This window comes from Rhinopithecus roxellana, chromosome 14 (genome assembly GCF_007565055.1).
Source record: "Rhinopithecus roxellana isolate Shanxi Qingling chromosome 14, ASM756505v1, whole genome shotgun sequence".
NCBI classification, from domain to species: Eukaryota; Metazoa; Chordata; class Mammalia; order Primates; family Cercopithecidae; genus Rhinopithecus; species Rhinopithecus roxellana.
The window spans coordinates 117,679,083-117,701,024 of record NC_044562.1 but is presented as its reverse complement, the minus strand read 5'-3'; the positions used below and the strand labels follow the sequence as shown (position 1 = coordinate 117,701,024).

General features: G+C 40.3%; 2 protein-coding genes across 2 annotated transcripts; one reads left to right on the top strand and one right to left on the bottom strand.

Annotated features, from left to right (window-relative positions):
- The first annotated feature begins 66 nt into the window (after nt 1–66).
- NMI (N-myc and STAT interactor) lies at nt 67–20,224 on the top strand. Its single transcript, XM_010382504.2, has 8 exons — nt 67–371; nt 6,713–6,799; nt 7,612–7,707; nt 11,032–11,194; nt 14,141–14,247; nt 14,335–14,521; nt 18,899–19,005; nt 19,816–20,224. Exons 2-8 carry the CDS (start codon nt 6,719–6,721, stop codon nt 19,996–19,998), a joined length of 924 nt encoding a protein of 307 aa, XP_010380806.1. The 5' UTR covers nt 67–371; nt 6,713–6,718; the 3' UTR covers nt 19,999–20,224.
- LOC115893230 lies at nt 252–1,288 on the bottom strand. Its single transcript, XM_030916637.1, has 2 exons — nt 1,252–1,288; nt 252–676 (listed from the first exon to the last, which is right to left on the bottom strand). The coding sequence occupies exons 1-2, from the start codon at nt 1,278–1,280 to the stop codon at nt 280–282; spliced, it is 426 nt and encodes a 141-aa protein (XP_030772497.1). The 5' UTR covers nt 1,281–1,288; the 3' UTR covers nt 252–279.
- Nucleotides 20,225–21,942: the final 1,718 nt, after the last annotated feature.

The window sequence follows — 21,942 nt, the reverse complement described above, 5'->3', positions numbered from 1 at the left end:
CGCAAAACCACCCCTTTCTAAAAATCGAAAGTGAAATCAGTTCTTTTTTTTTTCTGTTAGTGACTCATCATTGGAGACACCAGATTTAGTATTTGAGCAGCGGTGAAGTGCTAAAGAAAAATCGCCGTTAAAGCAGTTTTATTTTTCACTTTTTCCCTTGGCAGGGACCCGAGCTGTTCCTGCGAGGCCCACCTCCTCAGGACTACCCCCAGCTCTCCCGAGGCGCTTCCGCAGGAGGCAGCGCCAGTTTCGACAGCCTGACCCTTCCCCTCCCGGTGCCTACTGGGGTTCCGACGTCCCGGTCGCTGCTGTTTTCCGGGAAGAGCAGGCGCGCTGGGCCTCGGCGAGCTGCGCTCGGCGGGCGGAGGCGGGTGAGTAGGGAGTCCCTTTCCCGGCTGCCACTCCCGCCGCTGGCAGTCCCGGGCTGGAGAGCCGGGGGTGGAAAGGGAGGCGGGGGACCTCAGCGCCGACGGGAGTGGGACAGCGCCAAGGTTGAGATCCTGCTCCCGGGAGCTGCCCGCAGGCAGGTCGCAGAGGCCACGCCGCTCCTGCTCCCGGGAGCTGCCCGCAGGAAGGTCGCAGAGGCCACGCCGCCTTCGAGGGGGCGTACCTGCTCCTGGGCCGGCTGTGCAGTCTCTGGGCCGTCAGGGCTTCGAGCCCTATCTCGTTTGCTTTGCTTCATTCAGGAAATTGAAACAAAGTTATTTGTGTTTCCTCGCTGTTTTCTCGGAGTGTCTCTAGAGATAGTTCTTCGGAAAACGGATTTCTTAAGAAAACGGTTCTTAGCAGGGGCAGTGTTGTGCATTCATGGCTGGCATTTCAGAATAGGCAAGGTTTTTCTTGAAGGAGACATCCTAAGGAGAATACTGTTTCCAGTCTGTACAACAGGCAGGCGTTCTATTGCCTTTCTTTTTGCTGCCAGGCATGCATATAGGAAGATTCGATTCTACACGGCCTGGCACCGCAGTGATATGATTATACTTAGGGAAATACGGTGATGGTGATTTGTATTAGTTTTTTTTTTTATTCGCTGCCATAACAAATTACATGGATTTAGTGGCTTAAACACATAGGAACGCGCGCGCGCACACATACACACACACACTCTCACACACACAATTTACTATCTTAGGATTCCGTAGCAGCCCTGCTGAGGTCTCACTGGGTTAAAATCAAAGTGTTGGCAGGGTTGCCTTCCTTTCTGGAAGCTCTTGGGGTGAATCCCCTTTCCATCTTCCGGAGGTCACCTACCTCATTTGGCTCAGTAGTCCTTCCTCCATCTTCAGGGCCAGCAACATTGCACCTCTGAGAGTTCTGGGTTCACATCGCACTCTTGACTCTCTTCTGTCTTCCGCTTTCACTTTTAAGTATCTTCATGATTACAGTGGGCCCCCACAGATAATCCAGGATGCTCTCCATATTTAAAAGCAAGCTGATTAGCAACCTTAATTCAATCTGCAGCCTTAATTCTCATTTGCAATGTAAACAAACGTAATCACAGATTCTTGGGATTAGGATGTGGACATCTTGGAGGGAGCCATTGTTTTGCCTACTACATGATTGCATAAAAGGAATGACCATACATCCCACTCATGCATAGAGCAAAAGTATCCAGACGGTAAAGATGCCAAAACGGTTCTTGGGGTGTCAGATAGTAGACCATTTATGCTGAGAACCTTTATTACAGGCTCTTAGGAAGATTGGCATTGTCACAACAATAAAGATAAAAAGCAATTAAATAACATTGCAGTTTCTGTCTTCTGAAATGTAATGAGAGGACTTCATATGCACGTGATGTCCTGAGTCCAACAAATACTGAAGATCCCACATAATTATCTAAATTGAGTGTTTTCAATGTGTTAGCTTATACTGAGAAAGTGCTCTGAAGGTCTGCAGGGAGGAGTAGACATGGTCCCAGCCCTCAACATCTTTACTGACGTGTCATGGAAAATGACACAGGTACACACATAATTAAAGTGCCGCAAAAGAGATAAAGGAGGGGGAGTAACATCCTTTAGGGGAATCAGAAAAGGCTTTGGGAACTTGGGGAAAATTTGGAATGGACCTTGAAGAACAGTAAGATTTCATTAGATGGAGATTAAGGTTGGGAGAGGAGGAAGGATGTGACAGTTTGAGGGACAGAGGAAAGAAAAGGAACTATCCACGTGTTCAGTGTGGTTAGGGAACTGGGTTGAGGAATTGACTAAATAAGACTGGAAAGTGAGTTGGAATTAGAATGCATCAGACCATGGCTGACCATTAGGAAGATTTTGCAGTTGTTGATACAATAGCGATATATATGTATGCTCTGTGTGTGTGTGTGTGTGTATGTGTGAGAGATAGAGATGTGGTTTAAATATATATGTGTATATATGTGTGTGTGTGTATATATATATATATATCGTCTCAAACCATCTCAAACTTACAGAAAAGTTGCAAGTACAATAAAACAACTTTTCCTTTTCCTAAATTATTTAAGAATAAATTTCCTATCTGGTGACCTATCATCTTTCATTATATACTTGAGTATATATTTCCTACAAAAAAGATGTGCTCCGATGTAACCACAATACAGTCATCAAAATCAGGAATGTGGAGTGCTACCTTACTACAATTTAATAATCAGATCCAATATGAATTTCACCAGTTGTCCTGATAATGTCTTGGATAGTATAGGGGTCAAAGGAAAACTTCCTCTTTGCTCTCTGAAGGGCAAAGGCAGATTAAATAGGAGAAATGGCATACACATTTATTAATGTGCACAGGGGAAAAATCACATAGTGATTATACTGCACAATGGGGTACAGATGGTTATATTCCCTACTTTTTAGGGGAAAGGGAGATGGGGAAACGTGAATGATTATAGGGGGTTAGTAAATGATTTCTAAGGGAATTCAAGGGACTCGAAGAACACACAATGGCCTTGTACAAAGCCTGTTGGGCTTGCAGAGCAGACAGTGGTTGTAACAAATATCTGTCCAGGTTTGTTGACAGACTTCAGTCTTCTTTCTGTGATATGAATTCAGAAAAAACTCAGGGAAGGGACTACAGGTAATTGTTCTGTTTTCTGTCAGGTTCCACAATTAGGCAGATAAGAAAACATTAGTGCACCTTCATGCTGTGCTTTGGGAGAGACAGAGGAGGGGAGGGAGGTCAGAGAGACCTTGAGCCATCTTCAGTTCAGGATGTCAAAGTGCTATACTTTAGGGTATCAGTTTCTGAGCCCCAATGATAGCAAAAGGATCCAGTTGAGGATCATGCTTTCTATTTAGTTGTGATGTCTCTTTAGTCCCCTTCAGTGTGGACGTTTCTTAGTCTTTCCTTGTCTTTTGAACTTGAAACTTTTGAAGAGAACAGGGCAGTTGTTTGAGTTTGATGTTTCTTCATGCTTAGATTCAGATTATGCATCTTTGGCAGGACTATCGTCGAAGTTACATTGTGTTCTCAGTGCACCTTGTAATATGTTACGTTATTTTGATTTATTCTATTATTTACTTTTATTATCTCATTATGTTGATGTCTGCCAGACTTCTCCAGTATAAAGTTACTCTTTTCTTCTTTGAAATTAATAAACATTTTGTGGGGAACTATTTTGAAGGTAACTAAAAATTCCTTTCTTCACCAACATTTCTAATTTATCTGGACTCAGTTTTTTACTTTAATCAACAGATTTAATCATTACTACCATTATCTATTTTAATCTTTAATTTATCCCCAGATTTGGCCACTGAAAACCATCTCAAGGTGGATTCTGTGTCCTTCCGACACGTCATCATTCTTTAAGCATCTCCTTGCTTTTTGGCATCATAAGATGTCCCAGGCTCATCTTGCAGTTTTTCCATCCTGGTTTTGGGATCAACCATTTCTCTAAAGAGTCCTGGTTCCTTTTAGTGGAGAATAGTATTAGAAACCAAAGTCTGGGTGCTGAGTGTGCTCATTGCTCATTGTGGTTCCATCTACTCTCCCAGGCCTTCTCAACAGACAGAACTAGGGTATATACATATTTGTATATATCCAAAATACACACATAGGCATTTCTTTTTTTTTTTTTTTTTTCTGAGATGGAGACTCACTCTGTTGCCCAGGCTGGAGTGCCGTGGCTCAATCTCAGCTCACTGCAACCTCCAGCTCCAGGGTTCAAGCGATTCTCCTGCCTCAGCCTCCCAAGTAGCTAGGATTACAGGCATGCACCACCCCACCCAGGTAATCACACACAGGCATTTCTGTCTGTCTGTCTGTCTGTCTGTCTATCTATCTATCTATCTATCTATCTATCTATCTATCTATCTCATCAATCAGAAACCACAGCTGTAGGATTACATTGAAATCTAGTTCCAATCAACAGTATTTATTCTCGTTTTCTCCCTTTCCATATTTATAATTATCTTCTTAATGGTGAAAAACTTGGCTCCTATTATCCTCCATATATTTACTTACTTGATCAATTATCTGTGTGTACCTTTGGCCACTGGAGCTCTTTCAGTTGGCTCCCCATGTCCCTTTCACACACTTCCATCATATTGTATGTGTCTGTGCGTGTGTTTTAGCGCTTTTTACTTTTCTAGCTCTACAAGATATTCCAGGCTTATTTTGTATATTTTATGCCCCAGACCCAGAATCAGCCATTGCTCCAATGAGCCCTGGTTTCTTATATTGAAGAATATTATTAGAAACCAAGATCTGGGTGTTATGCGACTCTCCTCTTTTTTTTTTTTTTTTTTTTTTGATACTCCTCTAACTAAACTGAGACATGGCTAAGTATTTGCTAGTCTTCTATTTTATTTTTAAGGAGGAATAGATGTCTTTTATTTCTCTTTCAAGAATATTGAGAATTTAGCCACTTGAAATCTTGGAAAATTATATTGCAGACTGTTTATTAATGTGTATCTAAAAACATAGAATCATGATATCCTTTGTCCCATTTTTGATCCGGGAGTTTTTCATCTCAGTAAATTCATATGTAGGCAAGAGTTCTTAAATTTTTTTGTACCATGGATTCCTTTGCTAGCTTGGCAAATCCTATGGGCCTTTCTTCAAAAAAAAAAAAAAAAAAAATTTGGTGGGGGCAGGCATGGTGGTTTATCCCAGCATTTTGGGAGTCCAAGGGGGGCGGATTGTTTGAGCCCAGAAGTTCGAGACCAGTCTAGGCAACTTGGCGAAAACCCATGTCTACAGAAAATATAAAAATTAGCTGGGCATCGTGGCACACGCCTGTAGTCCCAACTACTTGGGGGGCTGAGGTGGGAGGATCACTTGAGCTTGGGATGTTGAGGCTGCAGTGAGCCATGTTTGTGCCCTACTGCACTCCAGCCTGGGCAACAAAGTGAGACCCTATCTAAAAAAAAAAAAAAATTAAATGCATAAAATAAAATACTTAGAATTACAAAGGAAATCAATTGTATTGAAATATGGCTGGGATTATAGGCACCTGCCACCACGCCCAGCTAATTCTTTTTTGTATTTTTAGTAGAGATGGGGTTTCACCATGTTAGTTAGGCTGGTCTCAAACTCTTGACCTCGTGATCCACCCGCCTTGGCATCCCAAAGTGCTGGGATTACAGTCGTGAACCACTGTGCCTGGCCAGAAATCAATTGTACTGAAATATGGTTATCAGAATATTTTAAAAGCAAATGTTTGATATAGTGATATACATCAATGTATTACAATATATTACAAGACCTAGTGTTGAGGTTAGTAACTAATGTAGAAGCAACATTAGACACAAACTATTTTAGCATATCTGCAACAATATTCTATGAAACTATGCTTTCTACTGGTGACTATCACAGGTGCTGTGAATACTACTGTAGTTTGTTACCATATTCATAATTGAAGAGAATGCTAAACTTCAATTAGACGTTATTAGAAATAAACATGTAATTTCTTCCCAATCCATGTTTATGGACCCAGCGGGAGAGTTAGTGAAAGCTCCAGGTAAGAACACCTGTGTAGAGAAAGCATATGTTGGAGGCCTCTTGACTTTGACTTTGTTTATATTTGGGGAGAACCATAGGGAGAATTAAATATTTTAATCAAAACCTTTGAAAAACGTTGGAAAACCAAAATAGTATTCTTTTAAAATGGAGCATGATATTATGATTGGAATATGAACTACAAAGGAACGTTAATGTTCATTAGTTTCTGTATATTATTTTGTTGAAAAGCAAAGGATTTTTAGAATCTTTTTATATATTATAGATGTGAAAGTTATTTGAAATAGTGGCCAGGCGCGGTGGCTCACACCTGTAATCCCAACACTTTGGGAGGCTGACGGGGGTGCATCACTTGAAGACAAGAGTTCAGGACCAGCCTGACCAACATGGTGAAACCCCATCTTTACTAAAAATACAAAAATTAGCCGGGCATGGTGGCAGGTAGCTGTAATCCCACTTACTTGGGAGGCTGAGGCAGGAGAATCTCTTGAACTTGGGAGGCAGAGATTGCAGTGAGCCGAGATCGCGCTATTGCCTTCTAGCCTGAGTGACAGAGTGAGACTCTGTCTCAAAAAAAAAAAAAAAAAACAAGGAGTTATTGAAATACAGACTTTGTTTGGATACAAGCAATATGACAATAAAGCCTTTGATGATAGCAAAAAAGATATAGCAAAGAAAAGAGATGTTTCTTCCATAAAAGGGTAAAAGTTGTTATTTCTTTGTTCTGAAATTTGTGTATATATGCTATGCTTACAATATTTATTTTTTATAATGTTAGGGAATCATGGAAGCTGATAAAGACAACACACAACAAGTTCTTAAGGAGCATTGGCCACTTGAATTTATACAAGATGAACAAAATAAGGTAAAAAGGAAATTACTGGGTATTATTAAAAATTAATTTATATCTATTAGTTTTGCGGTAAGGCATGTTTTGTATGTCTTTGTCCAACATTACCTTGAATTTGGAAGGTTGTTAGGCTTTAAAAAATGTTTTAACTTCCATTATGTTATTTAAGTCTTACAAGAAGTGTCGTATTTTTATTCTTTCTCATATAAGGCTTACAACACTAGCTGCTTTCTCACTCACACCCTCATTTCTTGGATTTGCATCAACAGGTTAAGAGCATAGTTAGCAATTATCTCATTAGACCCCAAGAGGGAACAGAGGCCAGGTAGATTAAACTACTTCCCCAAGGTCATATGTCTGGCTTGTTAAGGCAGCTGTGTACTATGGGATACTATAGGAATCACAGATAATTAAAAACACCATCACCACCACCAACAAACTGCCCCAGAATATGTCCGCTATTACAGTGCAATTTAAAAGTCTTATCGTGGTCACAGATAGCTAAGAGAGGAGTTGATGCAGCACTGAAGTAATATTCAGAAGATCTAATCTCAATCTTTGCCTTACTATACAAATTTCTATGACTTTGGCCTAGCGTAAAAGGTGGTTTCCTGATTTATATAATGGAGTACTACTTGGCAATGTTAGAATAGACAGGCGATGATGTAATATATTCAACAAATGCATTATGCACATAGTCATATTTATTCTGAGACTGTCTAATGTCTTTCTTTCCTCAGGATGAGAGAAATTTATAGTCTTTAGTTCATTCAGAAAAATGAGTTTGGGGCTATTTACTTTCTTTGGTACCGTTTGGTATTTTTAAGGGACTAATTGATGAAATGACAAAGGAAAATACTCAACTAAAGAAGGAGATTGAAAAGCTTGAAACGGAGTTACAAGAGGCTACCAGAGAATTCCAGGTACTCTCTTAATTATTTTATACACTACATTTTTGATGGACGCATGGTTTTTGGAAAAAGCATTTAATTATATAAAATTCATTTTTTTTTTTTTTTTTTTTTGAGACGGAGTCTCGCTCTGTCGCCCAGGCTGGAGTGCAGTGGCCGGATCTCAGCTCACTGCAAGCTCCGCCTCCCGGGTTTACGCCATTCTCCTGCCTCAGCCTCCGGAGTAGCTGAGACTACAGGCGCCCGCCACCTCGCCCGGCTAGTTTTTTGTATTTTTTTTTTAGTAGAGACGGGGTTTCACCGTGTTAGCCAGGATGGTCTCGATCTCCTGACCTCGTGATCCGCCCGTCTCGGCCTCCCAAAGTGCTGGGATTACAGGCTTGAGCCACCGCGCCCGGCCTATATAAAATTCATTTTTAAAACCTTATCATCCATGGCACCACCATTTGTAATAGTTCAAAATGGAAAACAACCCAATGATTCCTTCATAATAGAATGAGTTAGGGAAGCAGGATATAGTCATATGATAGAAAACTACACAGCAGTGAGAACGAACAGATCATAACGACATGCAGCAACACAAATGAGTTTCATAAACACAATGTTAACACAAAAAAGACAGATGAGGGCGTACCATATGCTTCCCTTTAAATTAATTAAGCAAAAGCAGGATGTTCGAAGTTAAAACAGTGGTTACTTTTGGAAGCAGGTAGGACCCAGAAGGGAACCCAAGAGAGTTTCTGGAGTGTTGTCATGTTTTGCCTGTCATCTGTGTGCCAATCACGTATGTGTTAGCTTTGTAAAATTTCATCTTGCTGTACTTACGATACATGCATTTTTCTATTATTTAGGTACACTTTAATAGATTTACAAAAGCAAACATTAATAAAATTTACTAAAAAAAGATGGTCATTAGCAAATCACTGTTGGATCGAATTCTGACTTTTCTCACTGAGTTCTTTTATTATTATTCTCATCCAAGGTGCTTTGCTACTTTAAATGAGTTTCACAGTTTAAAAAATTGGACATATATTAATCTTCACTATTTAAATTCTCTCCTAAATTTTCATGTATTTTAATTATACATAATTTTCACCCATTTTTTTCTTAACAACTCAGATTGTTAAAAAATTAAAGCATACAGGCTGGGCGTGGTGGCTCATGCCTGTAATCCCAGCACTTTGGGAGGCTGAGGCGGGTGGATCATGGCGTCAGGAGTTCAAGACCAGCCTGGCCAAGATGGCGAAACCCTGTCTCTACCAAAAATACAAAAAAAAAAAAATTAGCTGGGCATGGTGGCGGGTGCCTGTATCCCAGCTACTTGGAAGGCTGAGGCAGAGAATTGCTTGAACCTGGGAGGCGGAGGTTGCGGTGAGTTGAGATTGCGCCACTGTGCTCCAGCCTGGGCGACAGAGCGAGACTCCGCCTAAAAAAAAAAAAAATTAAAACATTGACACTTTTTGTTTCTGAAGTGGGAGATAGGATATTGAATATCAGGAAGTGAGGTTTTCTGTGTTTTTAAGATGGGTGACTTTGCAGAAGACTCTGTTAAGATTCTGGTTACTTCTCAGACTGGAGCTAGAATCATGCAGTCTTACAACCCAGAGAGCCTTTAGAAACCAGCCAGCCTTAGTCGACCCACTTTGCAGAGGACCAAACCCATGATCAGAGAGCTGAAGTGAATTTGCTCTCTCACAGTGTGGTCAGACATAGAATCAAGCTTTCTCACTCTAATTTCAGAAAGGCCTTGGCTCCTCAGCATACACTGGGTATTTCTGCATTATTGGGTAACAGTCTGCCTTTTCTCAGACATTGTAGATTGTTTTGATGTCAGCCTTACCGTAATCAGAAGTTCCACTGGAGTTATGTGTACAGGCAAAGAATAAATGTAAGATTAAATCGAATTACTCACTGAATATTTCTCATCTCTGTGTCATTTTCAGCATGTAAAATAACCATGGGAAGTAGAAATGCAAGCACATAGCTCATTTGTGCATTTATGCGTGGTTATACAAATCTGTTAATCCCAACAATTCTAAGCGGCTAAGTATAACCACCTACCTTTATCTTTCAGGTTACAATTTTTTTGTTTGTTTGTTGGTTTGTTTTTTTGAGACAGAGTTTTGTTCTTGTTGCTCAGGCTGGACTGCAATGGTGCGATCTCAGTTCACTACAACATCTGCCTCCCTGGTTCAAGCGATTCTCCTGCCTCAGCCTCCTGAATAGCCGGGATTACAGGCGGTTGCCACCACGCCCAGCTAACTTTTGTATTTTTAGTAGAGACGGGTTTTACCATGTTGGCCAGGCTGGTCTCCAACTCCTGACCTCAGGTGATCTGCCTGCTTCAGCCTCCCAAAGTGCCGGGATTACGAGTGTGAGCCGCCTGCCCAGCCTCAGCTTACAATTTTCGTTGATACTGTCCCTTCTCGTTTTGTATGAACCTAAGTTGCGGTAATGGTTAAAAAGTTGATGGGCAGGTGTTGGGGAAGGTGGAATTTGTAAATTTGATAACTTTAACATCATCTAATTCTGGGCCAGGTGTGGTGGCTCACGCCTGTAATCCCAGCACTTTGGGAGGCCAAGGCAGGTGGATCATGAGGTGAAGAGATTGAGACCATTCTGGCCAACATGGTGAAACCCTGTCTTTACTGAAAATACAAAATATGAAAATTAGCTGGGTATGGTAGCGCATGCCTGTAGTTCCAGCTACTTGGGAGACTGAGGCAGGAAAATTGCTTGAACCTGGGAGGTGGAGGTTGCAGTGAGCCGAGATCACACCACTGTACTCCAGCCTGGCAACAGAGTGAGACTTTGTCTCTAAATAAATAAATAAATAAATAAATAAATAAAATGATCTACTTCTGGAGTCTTTCTTTTTGGATGAAATTATCTGGATTTGAAATACCATATTATACCCAACACTATATTTCATACTTTGCAGGAAAATTAAACATGATATCTAATGATTTCCTTTTGAGATAGTCTGTTATTGACACTTGTTTAAAAACTCCTTATTTATATGAATGATGTAGGCTTTAGAATTGAACACTATATAATATTGACAGTTTAAACACTGATTAGAAAAAAGTGAGAGGATTATGTATTTTTAATTTCATCTGTGAAATGATATTAAAAGATCAGCATTTGATTACTTTACTGAGTACTTACATGGGAAAAAGCAATTACTAAAGAGGTTAAGTAAGACCATACTCAATATTCTATAAGGTTCTAAAATCAGTGGGGAATGAATTATTAGTTGACCAAATTACATTATCATTGGAAGAACTTAAGTTATTTCTTGTCTTGATTTTAATCAAACATTTTCATTTGGATTAGATTAAAGAGGATATTCCTGAAACAAAGATGAAATTCTTATCAGTTGAAACTCCTGAGAATGACAGCCAGTTGTCAAATATCTCCTGTTCATTTCAAGTGAGCTCGAAAGTTCCTTATGAGCTACAAAAGGGACAAGCACTTATCACCTTTGAAAAAGAAGAAGGTATGACTAATGTTAAAAAATATGACGATGTTATTTGGAAAGCACTTTCATAGACATTTAGCTATTACTTCGCTAATATTACTTTGCTTATATTATTTCTTATCCTCATAGTGACATTCTGAGGCAGGTATGATTATTCCCATTTTACAGATGAGAAAACTGACTCTGAGACAAGTGATTTGAATATGATCTCTTATTCAGATAGCCATGACTGTGGGACTTAAATCCAGGTGTTATGATGATGTCCAATACCAGCCTCTTTCTATTCCACATGCTACCTCCAAATAATGATAGTAATATATCAAGGTAGTAGAGCTTGTACAGTTCTCAGAAACATTATCACATTTTATACTCACACAATGCCATAAATGTAGGAGGATAGGATATTTATTACTGTGTACTTTAAATATAGACATGCAGAGCCCAGAAAACAGATTCTGAGGATGTTTAAGTGATTTACCTAAGGGCACATAGCCGACGAATGGGAAGAGCCTGGGAGTTAGAGATTTGGGATGAGACCTGATGTTTGCTAAGTCTGCCATGGTGAGGGCCCCTAGTCAGAGCTGGGGGTTCCTGAATGGGGAGGATCTGGCTTTGAGTGCCAGGCTTGTCCCTTCCTAGAAGCATGATTTGGGATGGGTTCTTTATAAACCTCAGTGTTTTATACAGGTGCTTCATGGTAGTTCCTACTTCATGAGGCTGCTTTGAGTATTAAATGAGAAATGTTGATAAAATACTTCGCACAATGTTGGACACTTTATGCAAACTTAATGAATGGTAGTTGTTATTATTGCTACATGTTAGGCATTTTTCAGATAAGGAAACAGAAACTTAAAGAAGATAAGTAACTTGCTTAAAGTCTATACAGTTAATTGCAGAGCTGAGAGCCAAACCCTGAGAGTCCATGTACTTCCACTGGGCCAATATTTCTCTCGGTAGGCCACCAGCCCAGGCCTTTGTTCTTTTATTAAGTTATGTGATGAGGGACCAGATGGTGTTCCCAGCCCTTCCAGTGCTCATTTTCTGACAGTCTATAACCCATGTTTCCTGACAACTGGTGCACCACTGTAGCCTGAAAATAAATGTCCAGCAGGTCAGTATCTGCATGTAGAAGACATACATCGCTGGTGTGTTTTCCTTCACCCTGGAGCTACTGCTACAGCTAGAAGAGGAGTCCAGGACTCATATTGGTGACTGTCCCTGGTAAACGGGATATAACTAAAAGATAGACATAAATGAGGATTTGGGAGGCAGGGTTTCTGCACAGCAATTTCCTGGGAATGTTGGAAATGGAATTCTCTAAAGAAGCACCTACATCATTGCTTCTACCCTTGACGAGGCTCTGAGCTCCTGATCTCCTGGGACAGCAATAGGTTTGAAACACAATTAAGTAGGAGTTGGCTCTTGATTGTCGAAACACAAGAGGTCCTTCTCAGCTGCATCAGATCACCAGATGTTGGGGGTTTGCGGAGGAGTGGGAGGGGAAGAGGATCATCTGAGTATTACTCATCGATATTTTCTGTTACTGTCTGTTGTCATTAGCAAAAAAACACAAAAACACAAAATAACAAAAAACTATCATCCAAGTTATAGAGTCATATTTTGGTACATTGAGTTGAATTCCCACATGGCCAAGGCCCTGCCTTCTGGCCCTTTTTTTCTCTTCCTCCAGCTGTGATGTGGTGCCATCTGGTCTGGTTGTCATAAACACATATGAGATTTTATAAGACAGAGAGTGAATGTCACTTATTTTCATGATACATTGGAATAGCAGCCCCAAATATCAACAAGTGAAGTGTTATAAACTCATGCCACACAATTAAAAATAAATGCCCACTCACATTTTTAATTGACATAGAGTTGCTTTTTGGAGTGCTAGTGACTTTTAGCATTTTACTAAACTGCTCCCATTTGCATAGGTAAATTAGACTTGACGGCTTTGTGATCAATATAGCAGGACTATCAACTTTTTAAAGAATGATTTCAAGAGTATTTTTGCAAAAGTGAAATTCATCATTAAGTATGACAGAAAAAAAGACTCACTCTTTGATATTCCAGCCTATGTAGTCTTTAACATGTAATCTTTGAGGAGACAGAGAAAATGAATATATATTGCTCTAGTGCTTGTAACATATGAAGGAGTAACAAATGATAAGGTTAAGTAAAATCAAGACTAATTGTACAAATGACACTTAGCCATGAAAATTTTCCCAGCTTACTGAACATGGGAGAATTTCTGGCTGTGCATTAATGTACTAGAAGAATCCTCTGGTAATGGTTAACAGTGGAAGGAAGGGTATGTGGCTGGGCTGAAGTAATATATGAATTCTGGAAGATTGTTAGGCTTATCTCTTAAGAGATAAGAGAAAAGATTCATCTTATAGATGAATCTAGAACCTGAGAACTTCTACATTGTGATTTTGCTGATGTACTTTGACATTAATATATTCTACTTTGGAACCAAGAGCAGTGACTCATGCCTGTAATCTCAGTACTTTGGGAGTCTGCTGTGGGAGGATCACTTGAGTCCAAGAGTTCCAGGCAGCCTGGGCAACAAAGCGAGACCTCGTCTCTACAAAAAGATTAAAAAATTAGCTAGGCATGGTGGCATGCACCTGTAATCCTAGCTATTCTGGAAGCTGAGGTGGGAGGATCTCTTGAGCCCAGGAGTTTGAAGTTACGGTGGGCTATGATCACACCACTGTATTCTAGCCTCAGTGACAGAGTGAGATCCAGTCCCCCTTCCCCCTGACCCCCCAAAATATATATTCTATTTTGGTGGCAAGACCATTATCACTTGGAACCACCCCCTGCCAAATTTTTAAAATTAGACCCTTTAATATTAAAGAAAATTAAAAATATTCAGGATAATTTGTTCTTAAACCAAAAGCATAACAATTATTAAAATATTGGAAATTAATACTTCCTTCCTGAATTATTTTTCAGTTGCCCAAAATGTGGTAAGCATGAGTAAACATCAGGTGCAGATAAAAGATGTAAATCTGGAGGTTACGGCCAAGCCAGTCCCATTAAACTCAGGAGTCAGATTCCAGGTAACAGGATGATTAAAATTTTTTGGATTTCTGTTCATCATAGGCACTTCTCTTATCCATATTTCTGAACATCAAATCATTTTCCAGGTTTATGTAGAAATTTCTAAAATGAAAATCAATGTTACTGAAATTCCTGACACACTGCCTGAAGATCAGATGAGAGACAAACTAGAGCTGAGCTTTTGTAAGTCCCGAAATGGAGGTGGAGAGGTGGACCACGTGGACTATGACAGACAGTCCGGGAGTGCGGTCATCACGTTCGTGGAGACTGGAGGTACTCCTGGGTGTAGAAGGTTAACAGATGCTCTGCCATTTCAGTCATATTCTGTTGTTTCTGAAAGTATTCCTATTCTACTTCTTTTATTTGGAATGTATTAGCATGATAATTGGGGATTTAAAAAAACCTTATAAAATAGTAGAGTGTAGGAAATTATTTCCAGGGACAGTGCTAGGAACAATAATATTGCTGCAGATAGGCAGGGTGCGGTGGCTCACCCTGTAATCCCAGCACTTTGGGAGGCCGAGGCAGGCAGATCACTTGAGGTCAGGAATTTGAGACCAGCTTGTCCAACATGGCGAAACCCCATCTCTACTAAAAATACAAAAATGAGCTGTGCATGGTGGCGGGTGCCAGTAATTCCAGCTACTCAGGAGGCTGAGGCAGGGAGAATCGCTTGAACCCGGGAGGTGGAGGTTGCAGTGAGCCAAGATAGCCAGGCATAGTGGTGCATGCCTGTGGTCCCAGCTACTCAGGAGGCTGAAGAAGGAGGATTACTTGAGCCCAGGAGGTCGAGGCTGCAGTGACCTGTGATTGCACCACTGCATTACAGCCTGGGAGACAGAGTGAGACACTATTCAAAAAACAAAATTAAAAAAAAAATTGATGGATTAGATTTTTTCATGACAAAGTAATACATGCTTTTTTAAGGAGGGTGAAATAATACAGAACGCACATTTAGTAAAAATGAGACATTTCAGCCGGGCCCAGTGGCTCATGCCTGTAATCCCAGCACTTTGGGAGGCCGAGGCAGGCAGATCATGAGGTCAGGAGTTCGAGACCAGCCTGACTAACATGGTGAAACCCCCGTCTCTACTAAAAATGCAAAACAATTAGCCGGTGTGATGGTGCTCGCCTGTAATCCCAGCTACTCGGGGGGCTGAGGCAGGAGAATAGCTTGAACCCAGGAGGTGGAGGTTGCAGTGAGCTGAGATTGCACCATTGCACTCCAGCTTGGGTGACAGAGTGAGACTCCGTCTCAAAAAAAAAAAAAAGAGAGACATTTCCTCAAACTTCTCTTTCTCCTACTATTTAGTTCGTTATGGTTAGTTTGGTGTCTTTCCAGGTCTTTCTTTGGACACATTAAAACAATATCAATATGCTTTTTTTTTTTTTTTTTTTTGTGAGACAGAGTCTTGCTCTATTGCCCAGGCTAGAGTGCAGTGGTACTATCGGAGCTCACTGCAGCGTCTGCTTCCCTGGTTCAAGCAATTCTGCCACCTCAGCCTCCCGAGTAGCTGGAATTACAAGTGCATGTCACCATGCCTGATTAATTTTTGTATTTTTGGTAGAGACAGGGTTTCACCATGTTGCCCAGGCTGGTCTCGAACTCCTGACTTCAAGTCATACACCCGCCTTGGCTTCCCAAAGTGCTAAGATTACAAACGTGAACCACCGCTCCCTGCCCAATGTGCATTTTTGACCTGAGCTTTTGGATGATGTTTAGGACATCCTGGTGGGATGTGTTAGGGAGAGCTACAAAAGGAAGGGGTCTTGAGGGCTACCATAATATGTTGTCTTGAAAATTAACAGTAACTTGGTGGAAATTTCCATAGTCAAGCATCCAGATTTTAATTTGCCAAATTCCTATATTCATTTAGCCTGTTTGCTGTTAGTTTGTCTGTATCTTGGATTTTAAAAAATCTGACCAGGCGCAGTGGCTCACGCCTGTAATCCCAGCACTTTGGGAGGCTGAGGCGGGTGGATCCCTTGAGGCCAGGAGTTCAAGACCAGTCTGGCCAACATCGCGAGACCCCGTCTCCACTAAAAATACAAAAATTAGCAGATTTGCTGTCCCACCCCTATAGTCCCAACTACTTGGGAGGCTGAGGCAGGAGAATTGCTTGAACCTGAGGGGCGGAGGTTGCAGAGAGCCGAGATTGCATCACTGCACTCCAGCCTGGGTGACAGAGCGAGACTCGGTCTCAAAAAAACCCAAATAAAATAAAATAAAATAAAATAAACTAGAATTCCATTTATAACTCTACTGTGAGAGATAGTACTAGCTATGGAACCTGTGTCCATCTGGGGATGCTCTCCTAGAGGTTACATCTAGCCAGACAGGGAAGAATACTTCTGCAGGTTATAGGTGATCCTATAGGTAACTACTGAAGGATATGAAGGTATTCTGGAGATAAATATTCCAGATACTTCATAAACTGTGTCTTACTGACTCATCACAATAATCTACAGGGTAGATACTGTAATTATGCTTATTTTACAGAAAAGGAAACTGAGGCTTTAAGAAGTCAAGCAACATATCCAAGGCCACATAGCTCATAAGTAGCAGAGCTAGGACTGAAGCTGGACTATTTGACTCGGAACCTGTACTCTTTTTTTTTTTTTAACTGTGATAAAATATATATAACATAAAATTTACCATTTTAACAATTTTTAAATGTACAATTCAAAGGTACTAAGTACATTCACAGTGTTGTACAGCCATCACCGCTATCCATCTCTAGAACTTTTTAATCACCCCAAACTGAAACTCTGTACCCATTTAACAATAATTCTCCATTACCTCTTCTTCCAGCCCCTGGTAACCACCATTCTACTTTCTGTTGCTATGAATTTGCCTATTCTAGGTACCTCACTCAAGTGGAATTATACAATATTTGTCTTTCTCATGTCTGTCTTATTTTGGTTAGCATAATGTTATCAGGGGCCATCCATGTTGTGGTAGGTATCAGAATTTCATCCTTTTTAAAGGCTGAATAATATTCTCCGTGTGTGTGTGTGTATTTTATATATCCATTTTGTTTATCTATTCATCTGTTGGTGGACACTTGGGTTACTTCCACCTTTTGCCTATTGTGAAAAATACTGCTCTGAGCGGCCGGGCGCGGTGGCTCAAGCCTGTAATCCCAGCACTTTGGGAGGCCGAGACGGGTGGATCACGAGGTCAGGAGATCGAGACCATCCTGGTCTACACGGTGAAACCCCGTCTCTACTAAAAAATACAAAAAACTAGCCGGGCGAGATGGCAGGCGCCTGTAGTCCCAGCTACTCGGGAGGCTGAGGCAGGAGAATGGGGTAAACCCGGGAGGCGGAGCTTGCAGTGAGCCCGAGATCGTGCCACTGCAATCCAGCCTGGGCGACAGAGCGAGACTCTGTCTCAAAAAAAAAAAAAAAAAAAAAAAAAAAAAATACTGCTCTGAGCATTAATGAGGAGGCATCTGCCCAAGTCCCTGCTTTCAGTTATTTCGGGTATATACCCTGAAGTTGAATTGCTGGATCATATCATGTTCTATTTTAATATTTTGGGGAACTGTCATACTGTTTTCCACAGTGGCTGTACCATTTTACATTTCTACCAGCAATGCCCCAGGGTTGCAATTTCTCCATATCCTCGCCAATGAAGGCCTACACTCTTTTTTTTTTTTTTTTTTTTTTTTTTTTGAGACGGAGTCTCGCTCTGTCGCCCAGGCTGGAGTGCAGTGGCCGGTTCTCAGCTCACTGCAAGCTCCGCCTCCCGGGTTTATGCCATTCTCCTGCCTCAGCCTCCGAGTAGCTGGGACTACAGGCGCCCGCCACCTCGCCCGGCTAGTTTTTTGTATTTTTTTTTTAGTAGAGACGGGGTTTCACCGTGTTAGCCAGGATGGTCTCGATCTCCTGACCTCGTGATCCGCCCGTCTCGGCCTCCCAAAGTGCTGAGATTACAGGCTTGAGCCACCGCGCCCGGCCTACACTCTTAATCATTGTACCGTATTGCTGATTGATCCAAGGTAGATGAGTGAGAAGAGTCATAAAAAAGATGGTTGGATATTCCTAAGAACTGTTTCTGTTAAACGTTACAGTCTTGATACACATCCTTTCATCCCTCTAGAAGACAAAAATACTGCTAAAAATAGACTATCCTTTGTGTTGTAGAAAACTGATGAATTTTTATTTCCTTTCAGCTTTTCTAGATGACATTCAGTCCCCTCCCTGCTTTGGTTAACATCATTACTTAAGTTTATTGAATATATTGAAAAAAATATTTTTTTTATAGTATTCTAATCATAGTTTTCACTTATAGCTTTTGGGAAACTGGGAAACATTCCAGTCTTGTTAGATGAGTGGGTTACTTTCTGCAAAAAACTATTGTATTTTTTGTAGCTCAAAGTAGATCTGTCTGAGGACATTGCAACCCTTTGTGCATTGATTGACTGCAGTGAATAATTCAAGATGGAATGAAGCCTTTAAACCTCATTATTGTTTGGTCTTGTAGTTTTCAAAATTCTGTACTGTGAAGTCTTCAAAGTGGGCTTTAGAATTTCTTAAAAATTAATCTTTTAACTCAGTATTTACTGTAATAGTGTTCTTTTTGAAGGAAGTTTTAACTTTGGTTAAAAATGTTTATGATATAAAAGAGTTTTGCTTTGCTTTTAGTTGCTGACAAGATTTTGAAAAAGAAAGAATATCCTCTTTATATAAATCAAACCTGCCATAGAGTTACTGTTTCTCCATACACAGAAATACACTTGAGAAAGTATCAGGTAAAGTCATCTCTTTTCTCTCATTTTGAGAACTTACTGCCCAAACCCACCCCACAAAAAATAAAGTTGTTGTGAGTCTGTTACTATATGAATCTTATCAAAGAGGGATAGCCAAATGGTTTCTTTACTTCATTTTTGCTTAGTGCAAAATGAGTTTGTCTTTTGAAGGAATGTTTTAATTCAAAACTGTACTTCAGTATACAATTTTTAAAACTGGAATTACTCAGATAATGGCACAATTTTTATTTTTGTACATGGAGACATAGCTGCATTTCTCTCATGTGTCTACTGTCAGTGAGCATGAGAAAGAATTCCTGCCTACTTTCTCTGAACCCATTATCTTTACCCCAGACCTGCTGCCTTTTCCTCTTCCTCCTCAGGTATCCAATGGTACCACCATCTACCTAGTCCACCGACTTAAAAGCTAGAACTCAACTCTTCAGTTTGCTTCACCTCCAACATTCATTTGGTCACTAAATCTTGCCAGCTCCGCTTCTGACTACCTCTTTACCTGGTCTTTCTGTTCCCAGAGCATCCCTCCTTTCCTCTATGTTCCATAATGCCACCAGAGTTCTTTTTCTAAAACTGTCCCCAGAGCTTCCCCCCTTTCCTCTATGTTCCATAATGCCATCAGAGTTCTCTTTCTAAAACTCAGATCTGACTTGGATATTCTCTTGCTTGGAAAATCTTCCTAAGATTTCTTGTCTCTTCTAAGATAAAGTAAAAAATATTAAGCAGATTATGAATGTAAAGTTTTGTAATTCAGAGCTCTAAGAAATCTTTCTATTTATCATTGTTTTTCCTACTTAGATATTTTCAGGAACATCTAAGAGGACAGTGCTTCTGACAGGAATGGAAGGCATTGAAATGGATGAAGAAACTGTGGAGGATTTAATTAACATTCACTTTCAACGGGCAAAGAATGGAGGTGGAGAAGTAGATGTGGTCAAGTGTTCTCTAGGTGAACCTCACATAGCATACTTTGAAGAGTAGACTTGACAGAATCCTGAAAACTATAGCTTTTTAACTCAGATTACTATAAATGTTTGACAACAATAAATATGCTTTTCCTTAAAAAAATGAAAACTTTAATTTTTATCATCCATTTATTTTTAGATACAAAACTTATTTCTATGTTTCTGAATCTTCCTTGTTTCAAATGGTGCTGCATGTTTTCAACTACAATAAATGCACTGTAATAAAAGGATTTGTTTATAGATTATGTGTATTGGTGCCATGTCTGCTGAAATCAACCTTAAGTGATTCAGATGTCCCCTGCCAGTGCTGGCTTATCCTGTTATGGTCTTGTGGGCCAATTCAGTTGTGGCCCCATGCCCGCTAATATGCAGACTTGACTCTTAACATTTCCAAAACAAAGGCAGTTACATTCAGCAGTTTGTGATTCCTGTAAACTCAACTGAAGATTCGAAGGACTTCAAGAGCAACGATTTCCCACTGTGTGTAGCATTTCACTCCACAACTCTAAAGGTTCTCAGAGCCGAGCGTGGTCTTTTTCTTGAATTTTTGTTCATGCAAGTGCCGAATGTCCCTTGATTCCTTCCAAGCCATCCCCTCTCCAAATAGAGCTCGTAAAGGACTAGCTTTTTCTTTCTTTTGCACTTACAATGGAAACAGTTGGTATGAGAGTTTGAAAACCTTGGCATGGAGAGAGAGGTAAATACAAAGTTAGTGACTCATCACTCATCATGCTGGATGCTGGGGAATGCCTGGAGGTAAAAAACACAGTACCTTCCCTCCAAGGGCTTAAGGTTTAGTTGGAAAGAGACCCAGTTTACTAGCATCTCACTGTTTTTAACTTGCAGAAACTTCAATGATAAAATTAAAGATTCCTATTCAGAGAAGGTAAAAGTCTTTTTGGTAAAGAACCTTTAGGCCAGATGTGGTGGCTCACGCCACCAGCACTTTGGGAGGCTGAGGTGGGTGGATCACTTGAGGTCAGGAGTTTGAAACCAGCCTGGCCAACATGGTGAAACCCCGTCTCTACTAAAAATACAAAAATTAGCCGGACATGGTGGTGGGCGCCTGTAATCCCAGCTACTTGGGAGGCTGAGGCAGAATTGCTTGAACCTGGGAGGCGGAGGTTGCAGTGAGCTGAGATGGCGCCATTACACTCCAGCCTGAGTGTTGCAGCGAGACTCTGTCTCAAAAAAAAAAGAACTTTTGGACAACTTCTATTCTGACATGGTAGGTTTCATGAAGAGCTGGCAGCAGCATTAAATTCATATTAAAACGCAGGCAGAAATGAAAGGCTTTTAGAAAAGTTTCTAAACCTGTTGAATGCTGCCTGGCATCTAAAACAAACAAAAGGAAAAGCTTGAGTTTTGCTTCTGATATTTCATTTTTAGTTTTTAAAGTTATATTATTCTCAGGAGTACTGATTTTCACCGTTCTTTAAGGAATGAGAGATGGTGCCTAAAAACTACAATTTATGATAAATCTTCATGTTTACCATTTAAACAAATCCCTCATGTCTATTATTCTTTTAAAATAGAATGACTATTTAAAGCTCTCAAAAACTTTAAAGTACCTTTTTAATTTCCATTGTGCCAGTTTCACAGGCACAGAAGACATTGTTGATAGTCTGTGGCAGATTGCCTATCAGGAAGAATTTTATGTTAATATTTATTTAGGACAAAGTTGAAATAGTCACTTTTGTTTTTTGGGGGGTTCACTTCAGGCAGTAAAATTGATAATTCAATTCTAAATTTTCATATGTGTTTTTTGATAAATATTTCTAGCTTAGAAAATGATACTTTTCCTTTGGATTCCTTTCCCCCTCACCCAAGACTGGTCTGGCTGGATGTCAGAAAACAAGTATTGGGTCTCCTGCTTATTCCTAGAGTTTTAGAGATTTTACAGAAGGACAGCTGTCTTTGAAAACTTACCAAAAGTACATACTGACTATTTAATATATTG